Here is a 24,976-nt window from a genome sequence, read left to right on the forward strand (position 1 = left end):
CTGAGTGGAAGTTTTATATTTCAAAAGCTGTAAAGTCTTAATAGCTGCGTCTTCATTTGATAAATTTCTAGCATTTAATATAGTACATTTTAAATACAACTGCCCCCATTTGCCCTAGTCAGCTTGTCCATGTTGGTATTGATAAGTCAATGGCTATGCCGAAGTATATTGCGATTGGTTTTTAGTCTTTGAAATATCTGTCTAAAGGAACAGAGTTTTCATACTAAGTATTTGCTATGCACAACCAATAGAAAACCACACAAATGCTTATGAAATTAATAGCAAGCAGCCCACCTCCTCTTCCTGCTCATCTCTGGTGTTGGATACTTCTGACGAGTCCATAGACATCAATTCTGCCATACCCTCAGCAGTGGATGTTATTCTTTGTCTTTCCTGACAATTCATTCTTTTACCGTATAAGATGGGGAAAAGAAATAGCAGGTCTGTACACTATCCAACTTTTAAACAAGACACAAGTGTATATATACATATTTTATGACAATAGATAACTTCCTGGTGAAGTCAATGGGTTGTATCTACAACAACTGAGTTCTACTTCGGCTGCACTGAAATCAGCACAAGAAGTTAGGTGTAACTAAGGGATGTCCCATTGATATAAATGACTAATTCACTCTGGATCCAACCCAATGTTACAATTCTCGATGTTTGCTATGTGAAGGAAATCCACCCACATGGATTTTAACCAAAAAGTAATAGGAGGTGACAAGGAATTTAGCTCTCAGAGCCTTTCCAAACAAGAATAAACCACGGCCAGCACAAGGCACCAAAGGAAGATCACTACAGGGTACCTCGGGTTAAGAACTTAATTCGTTCTGGAGGTCCATTCTTAACCTGAAACTGTGCTTAACCTGAGGTACCACTTTAGCTATTGGGGCCTCCCGCTGCTGCCGCATGATTTCTGTTCTCTTCCTGAGGTACAGTTCTTAAATCGAGGTACTATTTCTGGGTTAGCAGAGTCTGTAACCTGAAGCGTCTGTAACCCGAGGTACCACTGTATTAGCAACGACTGCTCCTTCCCCACTCATTTGTCAAGGTTTAAAAAATGAGTACAGGTAAATGGCAGATCTGGAATTCAAGTCCAGGTTCCTGGTTCCACCTTCTGCACTCAACATTTGCTATCGTTCCAAGAAATTAAGGGTTTTCTTGTTGTTTTGTTTTTGCTCACCAGAACATGAACAGGCTATAAGTAGCCATGTTCACGAAGCACAGCGGCAGCAACCAAGTCTCAACAGGTCCACTATTAAGCCAGGCAGCACTGGAACATAGGGGAGGGCCTTTTAGTGGGTCAGATCATTGGTCCACCTAGCTCAGCATTGTCTACACTGACTGACATAAGCTCTCCAATTGGTCTCAAAAAGAGAACAATTCCCAGTCTTCCCCGGAGTTGTCAGAAATTGAACCTAAGACATTCTGCATGCAATACAGATGCTCTGCTCCTGAGCTACAGTCTTTTTCCCAGCCTCTGATGTTGAGCAAGAATCTTTTAATTTTACAGATCCAGAATGACTAAAGACATATCATCGAAGCCTACAAAATGAGTACATGACGTCAGAAAATGAATCTGGACCCACCATCAATGTCTATTCAGCATGTAGAAGAGTAGTTCAGTGCATGCACAGAGTTAACGGCACCTGTACTAACAAACCTATTCTTTTCTCAAGCAGGAAGATAAAGGCATGGTAAACAGCACTTCTGAGCTGGCAAAAAACTGTATTTCAATTGCCTCCCATAAAAAACACAAATTCCCAGAATGTGAGATAAAAAGAATTAGCTCCTGCTTCTGAAAACTTACTTAATTACTAACTAAACTTGCATATGCACAACACTTTACACCTATCAATACATTACTTCAAAAAGAAAATGCCTTTGTTCCATTATTGCCTCCTCTTTTCACTCATATACCTAGTTTTACTTGCAGCTTGATCCTGAAAGGAGAGCTTAGGCCCATTGATTCCAATGTTCTCAGGCTTACCTAACATTGAACAGGGTCAAGCCAAATTGCTGCAATCTTCTGCACACTTACTTGGGAGAAAGCTCCATTGAACAAAACAAACTTACTTCTAAAAGAAGGGCATGCATGGAATTGGGCTGTTAGACCCTTCCTATACCTGCATTCAGACTTTTCCTTAGTCTTTATACACATACTGGTTTTTCTTTACCAAATTAACTTTTTTCTATCATGAACTTTACATTTTCATCATACATACCTGTTTTAATACTCCTACAAACACCGCTAGCTTCTTATGTCTTTGCTAACACAGACAAATTGTGCTTTCTACTACTGCTTCAGTCAGACCTACTATGCCCTTCCCCCAAGTTTTATAGAGAGGCTGTTGACCAATGAGGAAGAGACAAACAAACTGCTACACAGGCCCCTCAATTAACTCATAATTCCATTTTCCAAATGACTCAAGAGCAACAGGTGGACATACCAGTGATCTGTAGCACACCTGAGAGCAAAGAATTTTTTTGGTTTTGGATTTTAAATGGAACAAAACTGCATTGGAGGCAGGCAGAGTGACTCACCTCTCCAAACACAAGGTTGTAATCCTGTGCATACTCACTTGGTTGGGAGTAAAGCCCCATTGAACTCAGCGGCACTTGCTTCTGAATAAACACAAATAGGATTTGGGCTGCACAGCTGCTATATCATTCACTCTTAACTGGAAGCAACTCCCATTGAGCAAAGCAGTACTTACTTCTGAGAATCCAAATGTGAGCATGGCAGTATCAGGATCACATGGAATGGGACAAGTCCACAACCCTGAGAAGTCCTATGCCTAGGAAGGAGCAAAAATGAGTCTGTGTTGGCTTGAAACCAAACAGCTGCATAAGATAAGCCATTAAGGCAGGGGTGGGGAACCTGTGGGTCTTCAGATGTTACTGGACTACAACTCCCATCACCCCAGAGACTAAAGCCATATTGGCTGGGGTTGATGGGAATTGGAGTCCAAGAGAGTTTGCTGTCATAAGGCTTGCCACACACAGAGAGAAGCTCTCAGATTTGAGCAAACAGGATTTCATAAAGCAGGAGGGTCGGAGAAACACTAGAATAAAATAAAGATGAGCTCTGGCCTACAGAGCAGGGGTAGCCTACATGTTGTACTCCAACAGTATCTGGAGAGCACCAGCTACTGTACTTGTGTCATAGAGGAACCAATGAACAAGCTCTGCTGTCTGCTGCTCACCTCTGTTCAGATGAACAGTGTTGGGAGGGCAGACCATATAATTATATAAAAGGAAATGTGGTGTACACATCCAGGATGATGGAGGCTGGCTTGAGGGGTGAAGCAGCAGCAAATAAAGCAGCTTTGCCACTCCTCCTGCCCTCTTCCAGATCTAAGGAATCCAGCACAGCATTGCCACTTATGCCCACTTTACTGACTTTCCAAAGGCATTTCTGAACGCCTCTAGCTGTCTGTGCAAACCTATCCCAGCCTCACATGAAGAGAGAAACACTCTCCCTGATTCACTCAGGACTTGGTGTGACACACACAACACATGTGAAGCATGAAGACTCCAGTGCAGTCTGTGGCAGGCAGCATGCTTGCTCTCAACAACCTTTCTGTTTGTTTTGTAACTTGAGAAAATCTTTAATAAAAACTAATAAAAATTAAAAACCACCTTTCTCAAATCTGTTGGCAGATGGTGGGGTTCAGGACAGGGGAACCATAGTGAGTCACTGAAGAATAGAACTGTATTTATTATTTATTTAATTTCATAAAAAATTATATACCACTTGACTGGGGGGGGACCCTCAAAGCAGTTTACATGCTACCCTGCACCCTCTAAGCTAGCCAGTGGTCACCATCATGTCAGTGATGAATTAAGGGTCAGCTGGATGTGGAACGGAGGAGACACCTTCTTGACCTTTGACTCAGGAAGGAAAATGCCCTGGGCTGTCCATACCAGACTACAGTTCAAGAATGCAGTGGTGAAATTCTGTTTCTTCTCCATCCTCACTGCCAGAGAGTAAGCTTGATAATGGTTGTATTCAGTTTTCTGACACCTGTTTCAGCCAGGAGTCGGCAATCTTATTGGATTTTTGATCAAGTGATGGGGCTGCCACCCACTCTGGTCTACATGTTATTGGACTCCAGTTCCCATCAGCTGTGTCTGCTAGAAGCTTATTACTACTATATTTACAAAATATCTCAAGATCAGGTACCAGTCAATGTGCCCTTCATATGCTATAGGTCTGCCATCAGCTAAGCCCCAACTAGCATTTCCAATAGTAAGCAATAAGGGTAGTTGCAGTCCAGCAACATCTGGAAGGCCACATGTTTTTTGCCCATTTAAAGTTATGCAGGGCACTCCCATATGCCAAGCAGATTATATCCACAGGAACCTCAACAACCTTGAACAGGCATTAGAAGCACACATCCCCATTTACTACTGGGAAACTTTTGTCCTGGCCTTCAATATTGCCTCTCAGGGCTTCAGTCTGTAACCCACCCACCCTCTTTTAATTCCTCATCCATAATACTTAAGCCATCTACATGCAATTCTCGACCTGTCCAGGAGCTGCAGGACCATCCAGCAGAGTGCTTAATGTATACACACAGATGCCCAAATTTTAAAAGAATCACAAAGGATGCTTTTCAGTAGCTTCCACCACAAAACTTTTTTCCACCACAAAACTTGATAACTTTTTTCAGAAGTGCTTAATGCTACATTTTGTGTGTTTACAATGGTGCAGAACTGCTTGCAAATAAGCAAGAGTAAAATATATATTCCAATATGGAGAGAAACCCTAAAGCACCACCTTTACATAAAGTTATAACTTCTGGATAGCAAAATATCCTTTTGAACTTTTATCCACACACTAGGTGCATGTTTTGCATCTTAAGTGCAGGCTAACCAAGGTATGTATCCAGTGTGGATTACTGGAAGTTAAAATCACCCTAAATGTAGCTAGCTGACTTACCTGGATTTGAGTCTTTCATTGCTGCCATTCCAAGTGTTCTTGTATAAAATAAAAAAATTTCTTTAGAACTTCTCTTGTTGGATAAAAAACACAAATGCTACTTCTAAACTGAATGCACACCCTTGGTGTTTCACCTTATACTTACAGATACACGCAAAAATACTGTGCTTTTACAATTGCAGCTGTTCTCCAGCAGAGGGCATTAGCAAATGCCTTCTCCCTCATTATCAATCAAACGTTAAGTTAAATGTAGCCCTCTATTTTTCAAGCAGTGGTCCGGGCCTAAAATTCCATTTAGCATTCTTGTATATTTTGAATAAAAATACTTCAGTGACTTTTTACGTCAAATGTGCTATGTCAAACTGTGGACACTGTGTATTGAAGGATGTTTAATTTCATGTTAATGTTACTGATTTCCACTTCCTTGTCACATGTAATGAAGTCCGATAAACAAACACTAGATTTGGGAAAGATGGAGGGCACAAGAAGAAGGGGACAACAGAGGACGAGATGGTTGGACAGTGTTATTGAAGCTACCGGCATGAGTTTGACCAAACTGCGGGAGGCAGTGGAAGACAGGAGTGCCTGGCGTGCTCTGGTCCATGGGGTCACAAAGAGTCGGACACGACTAAACAACAACAGATTTGGCTCCTGGAGGCAAGAATACAACTCCCAAACTAGCTAGATATACCAAAAAACTTCATGCGATACAAGACTTTGGTTTAAGAGCTACATAGTTAACGCTGACTATATACATGATCAACAGGAGGAACCTAGCACATAATTACATACTAAAAACAAGAACAAACCAATAACCCCCCCTCCCCTTAACCCCACCTAGTCTACTCACACTGGTATGCTTCATTTGTTGAATGAGTTCTAAAAACCAGTTTAAACAGAGAACTCTTACCTACCTGATAATTACATACTTTGTAGGCTTTTTAATTGTGGACAAGTAGAGGCTTTTGATACTAATCATAATTAAAGCAGGAACACTGCCATAAAGCACACAACAAAAAGTAAAAGTTGATATTAACTTTTATTGAAGCAGATGACAATCATTTAGGCATCAGCAATGGTAACCTCAACTTCTACTCCAGGCTCAATACTGATAGAAGTTATCTGCTTGACAATCTCCGAAGGACTGTGCAAGTCAATGAGACGCTTGTGAATGCGCATCTGGAAACGATCCCAGGTCTTGGAACCTTCACCACATGGTGTTTTCCTTGTGGTGATTCGCAGAGTCTAAAACGTGAGTAAAATGTTTATTTTATATATTTAGCAAGGTTAATAAAAAATGAGGTATTTACATAAAATATTCATTCAAAATAGAGATAAAGACATTAAAACATTAGGTGTAATAAAATTATCAAAATATACATAAAACCAAGTTATAAAAACAAATATACATATTAAAGGCCTGCCTTTGAGAAAAATGGGGTGGGGTGGGGTTGCAAGCATAAAAAACAATACAACCAAGTACCTTCCCTAATATCAATAGACAAGGCATTTCAGAGATTAGTTGCTGTCACCAAAATATTCCTTGAACTCAAGGAATGAACATGATGCGACACTTGCTTAGTGCTATGTTAGATGTCTATAGAGCTTTGCAGAAACTTGCATCCCTGGGGAAATCAAGGAGATAACAGAGCTGTTGATCGACATTACCTCAGCAAATAACCCCATTATGAAGGACTGAAGAGTTTACAAGCATCATATTGCTATGCTGACTTACCAGTAACTACAGACTCATTTATACCACACTACCATAGCATCTTTGGTTAAAGACAGGTACCATAGGTGCTTACTAGATAGTTCCCAGTTCAGGTACTATGTTGCAGCCTGTTAGGTGCCTTTTAAACCTCTAAAACATGGGGGGGGGGGAAGAGTTGTATGTACCTACTAATGTTTATACATCTCTAACTTCTTTTTAAAAACATCTATTCAATACTATACTACACATTACTATACTGGTTCTATCTCCTCCATCCCTAACCAATGTATTCACTACAAAGCAAGTAAAACATGATGCAATGATAGGCCTTATTAAGAGGATCTTCCATCTGTAAAAGCTATGAAGCAAAGGAAGAAGTGATGTCAAGAAAGAATTTAAACTTAAAAACATTCAGGATAACGTGCATGCAGTTACATACCTTGGTGGGCATGCGGACAGGTCCTTTCACTTTTAGGTTCTTTTCCTTAGCACCTCTGATCAGATCTGCACAGACTATAAAAATGAAAAATTAGTTTTTAAAAAGTTGTGTGTTCATCATTAAAAAAACAACAGCACTATAAAAAAGAATTACAAGTGTTGGCTCAGAATAGCGTATAAATTAATCAAAGTAGTTCAGTGCACTTTTGTCCTCATAGCCAACAAATGTAGATAAAAGTTTCCTCCTGTGAAATTGCCAATGCAACAACTGACTAGAAGTGACGACAATTTAGGGTAACTAATTTCATTGCTCTCTTTTCTATATATCTTAAAGGACAACATTCTCAGATTTCATAAACATGCCCACTGCAAACATTTTAACTTATTCAACATAAAAAATCACCTCAATCAACATAGACTTTATCCCCACCCCTGCACTTAAAATATGGAAGCAAACCGGATGGTACAAACATGCAACTCTACCTCAATAACAAAGATAGCAAACTTCAACAGACCACAACTAATGAGTCTATAGAAGAGTTCTTAATCCCCCAATTTCAACTGAAATCGTCATTTAATCAAGCATGTCCTCACCATTTTTAAACATTAACTACATTAACAGCTCAATATGATGTCATAAGGCCCAATGAAATCAATGGACTTAGAAGAACCAACCTGTACAGGATGAAACTGCCAAAACAGAAAATTTGGTGGGAAAGTGCAGACTTCTGCCCACCATTTAGAATTTAAATACAAATCTATGCTGTGACCACATTTGGAATACTGAAGACAGATTTGGTTGCTTCACCTTAAAAACGATATGGGAGAGTAGAAAATGGCAACCAATATGATCAAGGAGAGGAGAAATTTCCCCAAATCTAGGTTACAGCAACTATGGCTTTTTAGTTTACAAAAAAGGGAGAGTATGAGGCGACATGACAGATGTGTTTAAAATCATGCATGGTATAGAAAAGGTTTTCTTCATGTTCTGATAACACTAGAATCCACAGGCATTCAATGAAACTGAATGGTGGAAGATTCAGGACAGGAAGAAGAAAGTATTTCTTCATACAGCACATAGTTAAACTATGGAATTTGGTCCCACAGGAGATAGTGATGGCCACCCATTTAGATGCCTCTGAATATGCACTCAGGTCCTGCCTGTGGGTTTCCCATGTGAGACCAGGATGCTGAACCAGATCGGTCACTGGGCTGATCTATCAGGGTTAGATCCTATCAGCTATTTTGCTACTTACCTTTTTCAAGTGACTTCACATTGCGACTTGTCAAGGTGATTCTGATTCGATGAATTGCTACCTCCTGTTCTACAGGTGCTTTCCCAGTATCTTTAAATGCCTGAAAGAAATGGGTTGTAATGATAAGTTCTGGCATTCATTTGATGCTAGTTTTGCAACCTCAAAAACTAATTAAAATCAATCTTTAAAATCATAAATAAGATCTACCGCACATATTAAGACTCTTTCCCTTCACCATTACAGTATCAAGCAGAAATGAAGCATTTAACACTCTGCACACCATAAAACAATAAACACACATGGGAAAGCAATTTCTGCATCATCTTTACAACAGCAACAACTTGCTCAAACTCAAGCATTAATTGATATATCTTAGCCTTTTATGAATAGGAGTAAGTATAATTATTTACACTTTCAGTGCCAAAGAACAAAATCCTCAGGATACTCAATAAAGAGTAACTTTGTAGGTGCACAAGTATTTGTCATGAAAGGTGTCCCATGACCGACTTCTCAATATAGGACTGCACAAAAAGCTTTTACTGACCACTTGGGCTCTTGTTAAAAGACCCATGCAATACACCATGTGTCCCTTGCATTTTAAATTGGGATCTAGCAAACCTTATTCACTGACTACAAAACTGCAAGTTTGGTGACTGAGATGAAGAGCTATTTATTTTCATAATGCATATCCTGCTCTTTTAACAAAATGTTCCATGTAGTAAGAAACAATAAAAGTAAAACAGCAGCAAAAACATATATAACAAGAGTCCCAGTGGACAATGAAATCGAACGTGTTCCAAGTTAAGAATCTTTGTAGTTCTTAAAAGCCTACGGAAACATCTCTCCACCACGCGAGTTAACTGCGAAGAAAGAGGCCTTTTCTCCGTAGCACGTGGGCACAGCCGTCCTACTTGGGTATAAACCTCGGCATAACCAAGCAGCCGCAAATCGGTATTTTGCGCAGCCCGATCCTATCTATGCATATTTATTCGTAAATCCGACTTTGTTCTACGGGGTTTACTTCCCGAGAGCTGCAGCTAAAACGACATTAAAGCTTGATCTGGTGAAGATACCGAGGAACATCAAAATGGGATCTTACGCGCGCCTCTTAACAGCAGCAGCCCCATCTTTCTTGAGGCGCGGGAATGGAAACGTATCCTCCCCGCCTATTACCACTATTTATTAAAGTTGTATACCGCCCTTCTTTGTATGATCGCAGGGCGGTGCAAAACATAAAAACTACAAAACGGAAACAGAAACAAACACGTAATAAAAACAAGAACGAGCCAATAACCCCCTCCCCGAAAGAGGGCACGATTCTACCCATGGTGGGCTTTTAATGAGGCATAAAGGAAAGAAGAACCGAGGAGAGCCACGACCTCGGAGCAGCTCGTGAGAGCGCACGCGCGAGAAGGTGGGGTGGGGGCCTTAGGCGCAACCGTTAAATTCGAACGTCTCCCACATCCATGGCAACCCGTCGGCGCGAGGGCTCTTTCCCGCGCGACCCCTGAGGCCCAGTCTCCCTCACCATGGCCGCCGCGGAGCCTTCCTGACCGACTTATTCCTGGCCGAAGCGCGCGAGGCCCGGGGAACAGCGGTGAGTCAGGAAACGAACGCCTCGCCGAGACACGGACGCAAAGAGGGCGGCTGGCGAGGCGGCGCGGGCTTTATAGGCTCGCCGAGGCGCACACGCCCCGCCCCTTTCTCTCCCCCTTCGCCCCGGAACCAATTCGGGTGGGTGGATGGGGAGGAGAAGCGGCGACGGCGAGGGCTGGGTCTGCGAAGCGGGGCAGGGGCGGAAGTTGTTCCTCAGGGCGGCGGATCGGGGAAGGGAGGGTAGCCGCCATGGCTGTGCGATGTGCTTTAGGCGTATGCCGGTAGCAGAGTTCTTTTCCCTTTTCCCCGAGGGAAAGCGTAGGATCTCGCTTCTGTCATTTCCCCCTTTATTCCGGCAGGGAGGAAAGGAAACTCTAAAACCTTCCTTCTGAAATGTGGAATTTCCGATTGATCCAGAATAAGACACTCCCGCCCCCCTCAATCGAAGGGTAAACATATAGTGTACTCACAAGGCGTCTTCTTCTGCTGTAGCCTTTGCTTCTCTGAGGCAGTTTATCCAGGATGCCAAGCCTCGTCTGTCAAGTTAGAATTTAGCCCCGGAACCTCCCTCGCCCCCTTTAAACTATTTATCTATATCTCTAGCTCCAGGCTGCCTTCCATTTCAGCAGTGATTGACTCCGATCAGCCCCTCGCCCATAGAATCCATATACGTACAGTGGTACCTCAGGTTGCATACACTTCAGGTTACAGACGCATCAGGTTACAGACTCCGCTAACCCAGAAACAGTACCTCTGGTTAAGAACTTTGCTTCAGGATGAGAACAGAAATCGTGCTCCGGCGGCGCGGGAGGCCCCATTAGCTAAAGTGGTGCTTCAGGTTAAGAACAGTTTCAGGTTAAGAACGGACCTCCAGAACGAATTAAGTTCTTAACCCGAGGTACCACTGTAATTGTAGAGATGGAAGGCACCTGTGTTAACCACGTTGCTGGAGTTGGGGGGAAGGAAGCCCCACTGAAGCCGATGAGGCTTAACGCCCAAACAAGCATGTGTGGGATTACTCCACTGAGCGCTGGTTTTACTCCCACAAATGCTCAGAGACCAAAGCTTTGTTTCAAAGATACTCTGGGTCAACCAATCTGTTTTAGAGTGATGGAACCCACAGCATTCTTAGACTTGCAGTCTTAAGACTTCCACTTACTTGGATGTAATCTGCATTGAACTCAAGGGTACTTATTTCTGAGCAACTCTGCACATTTGGGTGCAAAGCACGGGGAGGCAATCTGCAGTGGCAAAATGGTGCTGGGGGGAGAAATAGGATCACTCCCCACTTGCTGCAAACTGTGACTTCTATTTCCAGACAAAGACAAACATGGGATAGATAGTGATGTATTCAACGTTTTGTCCTTAGGTCTCTCCTTAGGGAGACCTGTTATGAAGTATTGGAAAGAATGAATCACTTTTCAGTCTTATAATGGACTGGCGCGGCAGTATATGAATATTTACATTTTAAATAGGATGGTTCAAAGGCAGGACACAACCACAAAACCAGTGTTCTGAACATACACAACTAGGGCAGAATAATTTATCTTTGCAGTATTCCCTGTGTTAAAGATCTGCCAACTTTTAACTTTATTCTTCCTCACAATCAGACACATTTTGGAATTAGGATATACTTCCTTTGGAACAACTTCACCCTTACACGTATTAACCCCTTAGTCCTCACCCAAGTTCATTTATGGTGAGCCTGTTTTTAAGCAACAGACTTAATGGAACATTTTACATAATAATGAACCGAATGCCTTTAATAAGGTACTATAAAATCCTAGTGTGAACACATGTTATAACAACAAATAAAGCAAGAAAAATTAAAAGTAGTAGGTGACTATACCTACTGTCTAATCATGTTGTTCTCCAATAGAACCATTCAGATGACCATTTTACCACAATTTTGTACCTGTTGGACAGCAAAAACCCTCTCCTGCTTTGTACAATGATATATCCAACCAACAGTGCAATCCTAACTCTGTTTACTCCCAGGAATGAGATTGTTGGGGTGTGGGGAGGTGACAACTCACCCTGGAACAATTTGGTCTTTATTTTGAACAAAAGTCAGAATGCCTTCAGGAATACAAATGCAAAATAGGCATATCTTACATCGCAGCAATATAGGATTTAATTCCTTGCTTCCATTAGCAGGGCTTCAGTAATCATGTTACTACTTTTACCCATCTAGTAGGATAAAACAGCAATGGAACCATTTTTATCAGGTATTTGTTTTTATCTCTTATATAAAAGGTTTTGACTTATTTTAAAAGACGAAGGTTGTAGATAAATTGAAATGGATAAGCCTATTTCATTTCCACACTCACATTTTTGTTAAGAAGGTTGGGTAAGTGGCTGAAGCTAATATGAATACAAAACAGATTTGATGGATGACAAAGGAGATTAAATATCATTGGTGGTAGTTTTGCAATAAGACATAGAGGATAGGGAGGAAGAAAAGATGCCATCCATATTGAGCTTGAGAAAACAATTCCTTTTTAGTAGGATCTTAGTATAATAATTATAAAGAATTATTTCTGCACAGCAGTGTCAACAGTTGTCATTGGCAATATACACTAGCCTAGCAAAGCTAGGAAAACAATGCTGGCAGTGGGAGATAAATCCTTAACCTAAATTTAAAATCTAAATAAATAGAATCAAAATTGCTGGAGTTAAATTCTAGTTCAGTGATGTAACACTTTGAAGCAGATTTGAGATGGGAGTCCCATACAACTTTGTAATGTGGTGGCAAAAAAAGTGAAATAAAAGTCTGTTGGTGGAATATTTCCCCAAACATGATTTAGGTCTTAAACAAGAAAAGGGCATTCTGTCTCACTACAGGTATAAAAAGCAACTCAGCAAAGCTAACATGATAAGATTGATTCCTGCTGTTGTAAATAATCATTGCGCTTCTATTGTATTGTACTATTGTATGGAAATGTTATGTATCTCTTCCATTCTACAACTTTTTGCCCCCCCCCCCACTTTTCCCACACTGTAACCATACATCTGTTTACTGTTTACTGAATAACACTCGATGTGTGAAACCTTTTGTCACAGTAATTTTCTTGGTGTTTAGAGTTCTGTAGCACTCGTTTTTTATCCTTTCTTTCTCAACAGAAGGGGATTATCATATATACCTATTCGCTTCTTCTCCATTGTAGATAAGAATTTTCTATCTTTTTCCATCTAGAGAGATGCTAAGGAGTTCACATTATGGCAAAAAGGAATAACTTTTTATTGACATTGATTCTGTTAGGAACCAGGTATAGCCCTCCTCTAGCATCTCTTATAAAGTATACTAACTGAACATGTGAACTTCAATTCAGATCAAAGTTCGGTTACATTCTTAAAACAAAACAAAACTGAAACATAAAACTAAGTCTGTAAGATAAGATACATCCAACTGTTACATCAGCCCATCTCCAACTGTAATAGGACACTGCACACCAACACAGATGTTTAGAACTAAATCCAGGGGTCTAAGATCCAATAGAAGGAGAGTTGACAAAAGGCAAATATACAGCAGATTTTGATATATACATTTATATTAATGTGAGCATCTAATGTGAAGGTTAGTTATTATTGTTAAAAAAATATGATAGCAACCCATTTATGTTGACACACAAGCTACGTCTTTGTAAATAATACATTAAAGTATGTTACCCAGCCTATTTCTGTTCCATGATGGTTTCTCATACGTGCAATAATGCATTTGAATACATTCTTAAAAATCCATGGGGTTCTACTAAAATAAAGGTAATGTATCTATAAATTGGTCTGAGGACTGCTTATGGAAGCAGCTATCTTTTTCTCTGGACAATTCCCCATGAAGGGACCACATGCTTTGTTCCCTAGCTGCATTAAACTTTTTTTTTTTTACTTGCATGACTACAGTGAAGTTATTAGCTGCTCTAAGCTAGCTAGCTTTTACCAGCTTCAGCTAAAACAAGGATACCTAAAATATAATATCACCAGATACCATACTGCCAGGAATGATACGTTCTGCATGATACTGCATGATACTACAATGGGCCTTCTAGTGTGCCAGCACCTGTCCGTTAGACAGATGCCATATCTCGTCTTTTCAGCAAAAAATCATTTCCTCTTTCAACAAGCCTTCTAAATGGTTATGTATTATGAAATTGCTTTGAAATACTTCACAGAAAGCAGTTCATAAATGAACTAATAATTAGTATTGTATTGATGCACATATTGGTTCACAAATTGTGGTGACTAATCCACATACCTATGTCCTGATTTGCACATTGTTGCAGGGGACATGGTAAAATAATTTGGCTCATCACAAAATGTGGAGAGAATAAAATTTCTCCCACATCCCTATTGCAGTCTTAGTTCTTAAAAGTGAGTTTGTGTGGACAGGTAGCTCGATTTCCTAATTAGCGCTCATTTAAAGTCTCAAGGCAGCAATCTGCATATAAAAGGGAAATTTCATCTAATAACAGCTATGAATCCTTGTGTTTTGATACCTTCTGGAATTTTTGTTTTATTATAATTGATAGACACTATTCTGGAAGAGCTGTTTCTGGGGTCTAGTAGCTAGATACCGTGTTTTACAATTTTGGAAACTAGTTTCACAGTGGCAACACAACTGCATAGAGAAATTCTCAGACCCATGTTTTTGTGCACATACATAGGTTGCAATGAGTGAACCTGAAGGAAACATGTTAATGTGGGAGATAGAACTTCTTACTTCTGCAATTGTACCCATATCCAAGTAAGAGTATTTCTGGACCCCATGATATTTCTTCTGTACAAATACAAGCAGGTTTGATCCCAATAATGTTCACTTTCACAGTGGTGAGCATTCAGTTATACTATATTAAAAACACTACTTCTGTTTATTTGTAGTGTATGACACATATCCAGTTGTCAAGTTATACATGCCTCAGACTTTGCCATATATATATATATATATATATATAAAGTTTTAGATGTCGTAACAGAGTGTCGTTCTGTCAGCCAAACAAGAAAGCTAGAGAGTTCTAGGCACGAAGTCAGGAAGCATCAGCAGCTGTTCTGTGTTTTTAAAAATACTCTGCTTATTTTGGATTATTGTTTAAATAGATACAATTGAGAGTGCTATTTTAAACTTCCTTATATCTTAATCAAAACAGACTAACTCGGCAAACTTGACTGCTGGAAACAAGATTTTCTTATTGTGAGAACGGGAATTGCATTTGCTCCCAGCTGTGTTCCTAAAACAGCCTATCCTATAAGCTTATGTAACTTAAGCCACAGTCTATTCATATCAACAAATACCGCCATAGTCATAATACAGAAATCAATATGATTTACCCCCCACAAACAGCAGCATATTGTAGCACAGGGTAAGTCTCTTGGAAGTTTGAATGACTGTTTGAAGCAGTTTGAAATACCTGAGGGGAGGAGAAGAGGACGTCCCCACCATCATCATAAGCCAAAGTCCATAGTGCATACGTGACCTAAAAGAGCTCTCTGAACTGTGACCAGAGTATTAGGATGGTAGAGAAACTGTTTTCAGAAGTAGCTTTGATTATTATTATTTTATAATAAACTTCAACTTGCACTTCTTAACATAAAAGAAAATTGAAGTTTTGTGGGGGGGGTGGGGTGGAGATGATAGCAAGGCTTAAATGTTAAACACAAACATTTAAGAACAAGGTAGCAGAAGACTTGCAACAACCAAAATGGGAACATTGACATTTGCATGGAAGTAAAATTAAACAAATCATTATCCATAATTCAAAGGTCATCTGAGAGGGTGTTGCAATAAAATAGCAAGGATTTCACCATATCTTTAGATTTAGTTAGAAAACTATCGCAGTCCTCCAGTCTCCTGCTTCATTATCAGTGGGGCATCTGAAAGCAGCCCTCTTTAGGGAAGCTTTTAATGTTTCATGCATTACTGGAATTTAATATTTTGTTGGAAGCCACCCAGAGTGGCTGTGGAAGCCCAGCCAGATGGGCGGGGTATAAATAATTTTTTAAAAATTATTATTATTATTATTATTATTATTATTATTATTATTATTATTATATACCACGCTTCACCCAAAGATCAGATGATGGTTTGCAGCATAACTCACACACCACATATTAAAAGTACATTGTTATGAATATGTATCCAAATCTTTTTGCAGTACCATTGTTAGAAGTTAACTATTTTGTGTTGTTCTTGGTTTCCCCAAGACCGCAAATAAGGTTTTATCATTTTCAGAATGCTTGTAATTCACATAGGGGCACAAAGCATGGAAACAATTCAAGATCATTTTCCTTTCCAAACAATACTAATCTGGGAGAATAATGCTTGAGTATTCATTCTAGGGTGGCTAGATTCAGGACAAGCTACACCTGCTGAAATTCCGACTTCTACACTGCTATTAAAGGTGCAGGGTCCTGTTCTCTATTGTGTCTGGACACACTTTAAAAGCAATCACTAGATAGTTAAACTTAACATACTCTTACATTTATGACCTTTAAATTACTGCTTGTGAACTGCAGTTGTATTTGCCCATCAAGGATCAGTCTCTGTTTTGTCAAGCCTTTTGCTATCTAGGTATAGTTAAGAAAGTATCTTCATAAACTGTACCACCTGGTAATGGACAGCTGGATGGTTTATCTGAACTGGAGACAAACTAGCGAGCCAATCTATTATTCATCATTCTTATCAGTTCCCCCCAAAAATGCATGGATATGTTACACATACTGATACATTGTTTGTGAGCCTATTTTGACCATTGAAATCATGTCACTGTGGCTTAGCAAATATTTAAAACAAGGAAAGAAATTATATAACTTATTTGTAGCTCAATGCACACAGATATATCATTTTCAAAGAGAATAAAATAACAATCACACTGTTACCCCCCCCCCTTGTGCAATACTAGTTTGATATATGACACTGGGAGTATGATAATTGTTACATTTTTCTTGGTATGCATTCCTATTAGGAAGCTCCATTATCTTCAATGGACCCAATTCCCACCAAAGTGTGCCTAGGATAGCAACCAAGTCTCAGATCGTGGGCATATTTAACCTATGCAGATGCTTAGGACAAAACAATAAACTGAATACAGCTAATAGCAGTCTCTGAGCACCATCAAACCTACTACTAATTTCCTGGAATGAACTTTATTTATAGAAAATTGATCACCAGCAACATATATATTTTTAAACTTCTTTTGCATGCAGAGAAGAATCAGAGCAATAAGATACACAAACTTAGCAACAGATGATCAACAATAAAAATGAAGGGGGACAAGACAAGGTCTTTTATACTATTAGAGACAGGGACTGAAGATTGTGAAGGAGAAGTTCTGCACTAGGACGCTCTGCTACATCAGCTCTCCAACAGCTTCCAATTATATTTTCAAGCCTTTGGCCAGTGGTTGATTCTCTAAACACAGCTGCAGTCAGAGAAGGGCGCAGGTTATAAGCTACAACAGAGTAGAGTACATACTGGCGCTCACCCGAATAAGGCTCTTGCTGTGTAACCATTTGCCAGAGGGTGATGGCAAAAGAGTAGATGTCTGCCTTGGGGTTGACTCGCTCACCTTTAAGGAGTTCAGGAGCACGGTGGGTGTATGTTCCCCCTTGTTGACAAAGTTGCAGGTCGGATGCAGCATTCTGTAGCTTTTGGGAACATCCAAAGTCTCCAATCTTGCAAACATTGTGTTCAGTGATGAATATGTTGGCAGGTTTCAAATCCAGATGCACAATCAAATGTGAATGGAGAAACACTAAGCCTGCCATAATGTCACAGGAGTAGCCTAGACACTGAGCTATACTCAGCTGATCATCTTTCTTTTTAGCTGTTATACAGCCAGTCCCATAGATAACATGGTCCAGAGTCCTATTTCCTACATACTCCATTATTATGGTGCCCAAACTATCCTGATTGCCAGGGGCACATGTGCTAGCAGCTACTATACGCACCACATTTTTGTGATCAAGGCGTGCTGCATTTAGTTCTGCCCAGAAGCTCTGCCGTGATGCCAAACGGTTCTTACTGCATTTTTTTACCTGCTTTACAGCCACTGTAGCTCCATGGTACGTAGCCTTGTAGACAGAACCAAAGCCACCAGAGCCTAGGGGGTGCAGCAGGCACAACTGATCCCAGTCTATAGAACACCAAGCTACACGAGAGGGTAGCCGACGAGCCCTAGGCAACGGACCTTCCCCCAAAAAGAGCTTTTCACGTTTGGCAGGAAACACCAAGGGACTACTACAGGGTCGTGTTTCCACAGATGGAGAAAATTCCAGATGGAGAAGACGACTATGTGGAAGAGGGGATGGCATAATTATTTCAAAAGAAGGTTAAGCAACACAGTTTCTTCCAAGAGAAAGGATTACGTAGGTTTTCTTAACTTTGTTCTCCTTTTGCCTCCAAGTTCATGTTTCCTTCTCATAAATAGCTGCATTTAATCTCACATGACAAACTCCAATCAGCTTCAGATGATTCCAATTTTAATAATTACTCTAGTAACTTTAGCCTGTAAAGGGAATTGATATTGCAGTCCTAATCCTAAACATACTTAGAGCACAATGCTAAACATCCTAAACATGTTTACTTAGCAGTAAGTCTCACTAAGTTCAGTACAAATTATTCCTACTAAGTGATTTTAGTGACAAGCCTTCCATTCATGGAAATCATGAAAGGCTTATTCCTAAGTACACTTGCTAGAAATATTTAATTTGGATCTTATGTTAGGTTCTTATGCTGTTCTGGTCCTGTGTATTGCATTTGAAGGCTGTAGCTAAATAGAGCGACTTCTAGTGAAGTTTAACAACTGAATGACAGGTAGAAATTCAATAGGCACTGTACTCTTGATGCTAGGAAGAGTCATAACTTAAATTTCTGCCCGTTGTTCAGCACATTAAAGACAGAAGGGCTTTCTCAGAGAAAAGTTGCAACCTTGCGAAGCTATATGGCTCTGAGCATAAAACCCAAGAGCCTGCTGAATCAGCTAATGGCCCATCTAATCCAGCATCCTGGCCACTGCAGTGGCCAGCCAGATGCCTGCAAGCCAGAAATGAGTGCAACAGCACTCTGCTCACCTGTGGTTTCCAGCAACTGGTACCCAGTAGCAATCAAGGTTGATTCAGTCCCAAAATTGTGCCTGAAACCAGATTGAGGCGGATCTAAATAATCTGTATCCCCCAGGAACTTCTGCAACTGCTCAGCCATTACTTTCTCCACCACCTTATCCCCCAAAGGGGTACAGTGGTCCCTCTGGTTGCGTACTTAATTCATTCCGGAGGTCCGTTCTTAACCTGAAACTGTTCTTAACCTGAAGCACCACTTTAGCTAATGGGGCCTCCCGCTGCTGCCGTGCCGCCGGAGCACGATTTCTGTTTTCATCCTGAAGCAAAGTTCTTAACCCGAGGTACTATTTCTGGGTTAGCAGAGTCTGTAACCTGAAGCGTCTGTAACCCGAGGTACCACTGTAATTGCAACTGGGTGGTTGTTATTATAAATTATAGGAACCGGAATGGGCTTCTTCAGGAGTGAACACACTGCCACTTGTTTAAGAGAAGCAGGCATCATTCCATCACATAAAGATGCACTCACCACAGCCTGGTTGTGCACATGGTTCATGAGAGCAAGAAGCACATCTTTGTAAGAGTCTTGTCCAAATCATTGGGCCATGTAAACTGAAACTGATCCCACAGAGCATGGGAAGGCATTATATATGACACCTCAGGTGGAACTGCAATGACGGTGACACCCAAGGCACTATGGAGCAGAGTTACTTTATCCTCAAAGTGCTGTGAAAACTGATCACAGCATGCTGCTGAGGGCTCCAGAGGTCCATCTACCACTTCTGGTAATGAGCAGCCTTTGGACTACCCAAAACAACTCTGCCAGACAGCTCTTTGAGGATGCAACAGAGGCGGCAAAGTAATTTTCTTTTGTCACCTTCACTGCTGCTTGACAGGTAGCATTCTGTGACTTAATAAGCATTCAGTCAGCTTTGGAGTGAGTTTTCCACCACCTGCGCTCTAGTTGTCTCCCATTGTGGGTCTTCAGCATGAAGATGGGTCTTTGGCATGATCCAGTAGGGCTGATCTTATGTTTGTAAGTGTATTCAGGATTAGATTAAGTCATTTGTCCTAGAAACTAGAGGCTTCTTAAATTAGCTTTTTAAACTTGCCATAGTATTACTATGAACTTGTTAAGATTCATTCCTACAAGGAGCCCTCATTTTTCACACACCCCGTCTTAAAAAAAATTCTTTTCCTTAAGCTGCTTCACTGAAAGTATTTCCTTGCTTTTCAGCAATTGCTTGCAATTATATCAGAATGAGAGGTTATGGAATGCCACATAGAATTCATTATCAATCAGAAATTTTACCTTGCTATCTCACTGCAGCCAAGGAAGTGCATTCATATTGGGCTCTTTCACAAAGTGATGCTCCATGCAGACTTCACCACACCATGAGCAACAAATATAATTGTGGGATGATGACACAATTTAGGTGTAATTTTGTGATTTTCTAGATCAGCTGCTACAAAGCTGTGCATATTCAAAATGCTTACTTGGGACTTTCAGATGAGCATGAGCACAAGTTAAACTTGTGTGTGATATGACACAGGCATAAGTACCGATAAATGCCTGGTCTCTATAGATGAATATAAGTTTCAGTTTCTGATGTTACTTTTGAAATGACAAGAGATTGTGTGTACTGTACTTTTCAAATTGCTTTCAACTTTGCCAAGTAACAATTTGTTTTGCTTTATTTTTTCTTAATCACACGAGGCTTCTCTAAGGCAAAGCAGAATTAGAGCTAGAGAAATGTGTGGCAAAAATTAGTAAAAAAATTGCAGCATTTTAAAGACAATATGCAATTTCAGTAGATCTCCCAGAGTGTTGCACAGCATTCAGTTGTTCTGTTACCAGAGCTGATCTGTGTAGTAGCTAAGCGTGTGAGCTGTGAAGTCTTTAGGTCATTCTCACTTCTGCAATATGTGGTCTTGGGTGAGTCACATTTCCTCAGTGTCACCCTTCTTCCCTTACACCTGTCATTATAGGATAACAGGGCTGACCTATCTTACAGGGTTCTTATAAGGATGCTGCAGTCCTATGCACACTTAGTTGTGAGTTCCTCTGAAATAAGCGGAGTAAACAAAAATCCAACCCGGCTGTGGGATAATGCACCTGAATCTCTTCACCCCCTATATATACATATGGTAAGCAAAATGCATGCAATATTAGAAATGTACACATAAATTAGTATTTTGCTGCTTCAAAACCTGCCTTGTTGAATTGTATAAAGGAGGCTGCCTTACCTGGGAATGACACCACACACCTGATCAGGTCCTTTTGCTGTGCGTTGCCCCATCTTTCTCTCTTTCTCTGCCAATCTTTCTCTATGGGCATATGAAATTAAGGCTAATGGGCTTAATACTGAAAGTACTGGGGTTTGGGTGCCACTATGCTGCTGAAACCCACCTCTCCCCTTTCCAGCTAATGTCAAGAAGGCAGTGAAGGTTCCAAAGTTTATGTCTAGATACAATAATTGACTAGATATGGCAATACAGAGGTGTTATTAGGCATTAGGAAAGCTAATCTGGGATGAGATGTACACTGGATAGAACTGTACTCTCTTTGAGACATCCTTTTGGCAGTTCAAAGGTACCCAGGATAAAGTAAAATTGGCTACTATCATGTATGGTCGAGTTTATCAAGAAGTTCTCAAGCCAACCTCACCTCTTTTTATTTTTTTGAGAGTTACTAGTTGCCCAGATCATGGCAATGCCATAGACCAGGATTAGCAAATTTGTTGCCCTCCAGAAGTTCTTGGACTAAAATTCCAAAAACATTTGCCAGTAGTTGACAAAGTTATGATTTCCTCATTGACAAGCTGGTAAAATATGGACTGGACACAACTACTGTTGGGTGGATCTGCAGCTGGTTGAAAAACTGACCGCCCCTTAAATTTATTTAATATTCTGTAGCAGTCTGGAGTTCCACAGGGCTTTCTTAGGCTCTGTGCTATTCAGTATTTTTTATAAAGACATATAAAAGACTTTAAAGGTGTTGAGGAGATGCTTTTAAAATTTGTAGACGACACAAAGCTGGGAGGGGTGGCCAACACCATAAAAGCCAGAATCAAGATTTAATAATACATTGACAGGTAGGAACATTGTGCCAAAACCAGCAAGATGAAATTCAACAGAAAGAAAAGCCCTGCATTTAAAGCATCAAGAATTTATGACACAAATATAAGATGGGGGACAATCTGCTTTAAAAATGTGTGTGTCTTCACCTTAAGTTTTCAATATTACTTTAAAAACTCTGAATGCTTTTTTTGAGCGCTGTATTTGAGGATTGCCTCTTACCATGTGAACATGCCTGTCCAGTACGTTCATAATCTGAGGCCTTGCAACACATCCTGTTACCTTCAGAAGTTTGGCTGGGTGGGTTGCAGCAGAGGGTCTTTATTGTTAAGTCATGGAGGTTGCAGAACTCCCTTTCTGAAGAGGTTTGGTTGGTCTCTTGTGGTTTTTTAGGCAGGCTGAAAAAAAATTCTTCCAATGTATATTGATAGCTTTAAAAAAAATGCTATTTTTGATGTATTTGTAAATATATATTATAGCCAGGGGCACTTTTTATGGATAAAAGGAGAAATATAAATATAAACACAGTGCTGGTGTTAACCTTTAAACCTTTAAATGGCTTGTGGTCAGGTTCCGAAAAGCCAATCTCCTCACATATGTATCTGCCCTGACCCTGAGATTATTTTCTGAGGCTGAGGCCCTCCTCTGTGTACTCCCCCCCCCCATATAAGGCAAAATGAGTGGCTAGTAAGCAGCAGATACTTTTGAAGGGATACCTCAGTTGGGGAATGTTCTCCCCAGACTCACCAGACCCTTTCAGTGCCAGGTTTTATTTTCCAGGCTTTCCGGTTAAAACAAGCATGTGCTCTTTGTTTCTGGTGCTTTTATACTTATATATGCTTTTTCTGTGCACCAGAGAACTTATTTAATGGGTAGTATTAAAATGTTGTTCATAATATATAAATGTATATAATGAGACTGGATATTTGCTTCCTGAGTCTTCTGAGATCTTGCTGTCATAGTCAAAAGTTAGCTAGGAGAAATTATGTAGTTACATTTAATTTCACTTATTAGTGGCAGAAAATGTGTTAGAAAGTAGCTATGAGTTCAGATGTCAAAGATGGCTAATAAAGAATTGGGACTTCAGTTATGGGAATGGATAAAATTGTTAGGAAGTAACACTTTATACAAAAAGTGACATTAACTAATTTGGACTTATTATAATAAGCTTAAGTTACTGAAAAAAATGTGGCCTATACAGATAATATGTAGCATGCTGAAAGCATTGTTAGTTAAAAAATGGTATTGAGCAAGTCAATGTAAGACTTCTTATTGCGTGCTTAGTAATGTTAACAAAAAAGTCTGATACAATGTATCTACACAAGGGGGCAACCTTGTATTTTGTCTGGCTTTAATTTTTGATGAAACCGATTGATGAAATCAACAATTTAAAACTGTACAATTCCTCAGTATTTTAGTACTCTTTTCATCAGACATGAAAAAAATCATGTATAAATTTGTATTGTAGGAATGATAGAATACAACCCCACGCCATCTCAATATGGTTACATCCAAGCATTGGATAGTTCTGAGGTTTTATTCAGAAATATTTTAAATGGACTGCTCTGTAGAACAGGTGATGTGAGAACCACCAAAACAAAAGCATAAGAGAACAAAGTTTATAAGTACTATATTAAACACTTGCTATGGTAAAATACAATATAGTTTACTCTGTCTATTAAAACATGTCTTCAAGTCATTTGCAAACAGCAAAAGGGCTTTGAAACTGTTGCAGGTTCCCAAACATCTGACCACTAGCAGCTTGCTGAGCACTTCAAAACCCCTTGCAAGGGATTTTGATTGGTGAGCAGTGGTACCCACCTACCAATCATCTGGTGCCATGTGATTAACAGGTGGGCAGCCACACTCACCTTTCCAGTCTGACCTGCGAAACTGATCTTTTAAGGATTGTTATATCCATTTGTCAACATAAATTGCCATATACCATGTCAGATCATTGGTCCATCTGGCTCAGTATTTTCTATACTCACTGGCTCTCTTTCACTCCATCCGAAGATACCAGGACTGAATATGGGACCTTCTGCATACAGAGTATGTGCTGTACTACTAAGCTCTGATCTTCTCCGTATCTTCAGCATGTAGTTTTTGCAGACATTAACAGATTTGAGCAAATGGTTTTCAGGCTGTGTCCTAGGGAACTGTTTCTTAAAATGAGATGATCAGTAGCTGAAGGGCAGCTAGTCTACCACTACTTCTCTTCCTGTATAATGCATGGCTATATGGGTGTAGAAAGTAAGTTACACAGCAAGCCTCAGCAGACCTGACTTAGTACCACATCATGTACAGAGTGGGTGTTCTGCCATAATCTTTGCAAAGTCAATATGATTTCAATTCAAAAAGTCCATGCTTTCTACAGGGAGTTAAAATGCTACAAGCCAACATGAACAGTATCTGTGATAGTTGGAGAAATGCAGTACCGCAAATGGTGGCTACTGGTGTTTCTGCTAGGAGGCAGTGGCATATTTATTCCAGTGACAAGGAAAGAAAGTTGAGAAATGGTACCAAGCATTACAAGGAACTTTGTAATGAACTTTGCTGGGTTTCCTCATTCAGCATACCAGATGGATAATAATATAATAATAATTTATTATTTGTACCCCGCCCATCTGGCTGGGCTTCCCCAGCCACTTTGGGTGGCTTCCATAGAAACCAAAAATACACTAAAATATCACACATTAAAAACTTCCCTGAACAGGGCTGCCTTAAGATGTCTTCTGAAATCAGGTAGTTATTTATCGCTTTGACATCTGATGGGAGGGCGTTCCACAGGGCAGGCGCCACTACCGAGAAGGCCCTCTGCCTGGTTCCCTGTAGCTTTGCTTCTCGCAATGAGGGAACCGCCAGAAGGCCCTCGGCACTGGACCTCAGCGTCCGGGC

The 24,976-nt window shown here is 40.2% G+C and overlaps 3 protein-coding genes and 1 long non-coding RNA gene across 6 annotated transcripts in view; 1 reads left to right on the top strand and 3 right to left on the bottom strand.

The window, feature by feature from the left end:
* LOC310766584 (kinesin-like protein KIF20A) overlaps nucleotides 1–1,187 on the bottom strand; it is a 26,287-nt gene extending 25,100 nt beyond the window's left edge. For 2 of the 3 annotated variants that reach the window (XR_014550271.1, XM_083622979.1), the window contains exon 1: nucleotides 295–501. Coding sequence is in view for 2 of the 3 variants with exons in the window: in XM_083622979.1 (XP_083479105.1) it covers nucleotides 295–405 (111 nt within the window). In the remaining variant the exon portion in view is untranslated. Of the gene's footprint in view, nucleotides 1–294 lie in introns of all 3 variants that reach the window. The other variant, XM_083622980.1, reaches the window with a different exon arrangement.
* Nucleotides 1,188–5,968: 4,781 nt separating this feature from the next.
* On the bottom strand, nucleotides 5,969–10,036 carry RPS20 (ribosomal protein S20). Its single transcript, XM_083623572.1, has 4 exons — nucleotides 9,885–10,036; nucleotides 8,357–8,456; nucleotides 7,102–7,175; nucleotides 5,969–6,193 (listed from the first exon to the last, which is right to left on the bottom strand). Exons 1-4 carry the CDS (start codon nucleotides 9,885–9,887, stop codon nucleotides 6,011–6,013), a joined length of 360 nt encoding a protein of 119 aa, XP_083479698.1. The 5' UTR covers nucleotides 9,888–10,036; the 3' UTR covers nucleotides 5,969–6,010.
* Nucleotides 10,037–10,128: 92 nt separating this feature from the next.
* LOC310766938 lies at nucleotides 10,129–13,428 on the top strand. Its single transcript, XR_014550539.1, has 2 exons — nucleotides 10,129–10,631; nucleotides 10,871–13,428. It is a non-coding gene; the product is annotated as an uncharacterized lncRNA (long non-coding RNA).
* Nucleotides 13,429–17,180: 3,752 nt separating this feature from the next.
* Nucleotides 17,181–18,612, bottom strand: MOS (MOS proto-oncogene, serine/threonine kinase). Its single transcript, XM_083623507.1, has one exon. It carries the CDS (start codon nucleotides 18,254–18,256, stop codon nucleotides 17,231–17,233), a length of 1,026 nt encoding a protein of 341 aa, XP_083479633.1. The 5' UTR covers nucleotides 18,257–18,612; the 3' UTR covers nucleotides 17,181–17,230.
* Nucleotides 18,613–24,976: the final 6,364 nt, after the last annotated feature.

This window comes from Podarcis filfolensis, assembly GCF_964270895.1.
Source record: "Podarcis filfolensis genome assembly, chromosome: 7".
Taxonomy (NCBI): domain Eukaryota; kingdom Metazoa; phylum Chordata; class Lepidosauria; order Squamata; family Lacertidae; genus Podarcis; species Podarcis filfolensis.

Excerpts from the sequence above, each read along its gene's own strand:
- MOS (XM_083623507.1), bottom strand. The coding sequence starts at position 18,256 with ATGCCATCCCCTCTTCCACATAGTCGTCTTCTCCATCTGGAATTTTCT.
- RPS20 (XM_083623572.1), bottom strand. Across the intron at positions 7,176-8,356 it reads TGTGAAGTCACTTGAAAAAG|TCTGTGCAGATCTGATCAGA; the intron begins GTAAGTAGCAAA and ends TCATTTTTATAG. Across the intron at positions 6,194-7,101 it reads CTGTCCGCATGCCCACCAAG|ACTCTGCGAATCACCACAAG; the intron begins GTATGTAACTGC and ends CTCACGTTTTAG.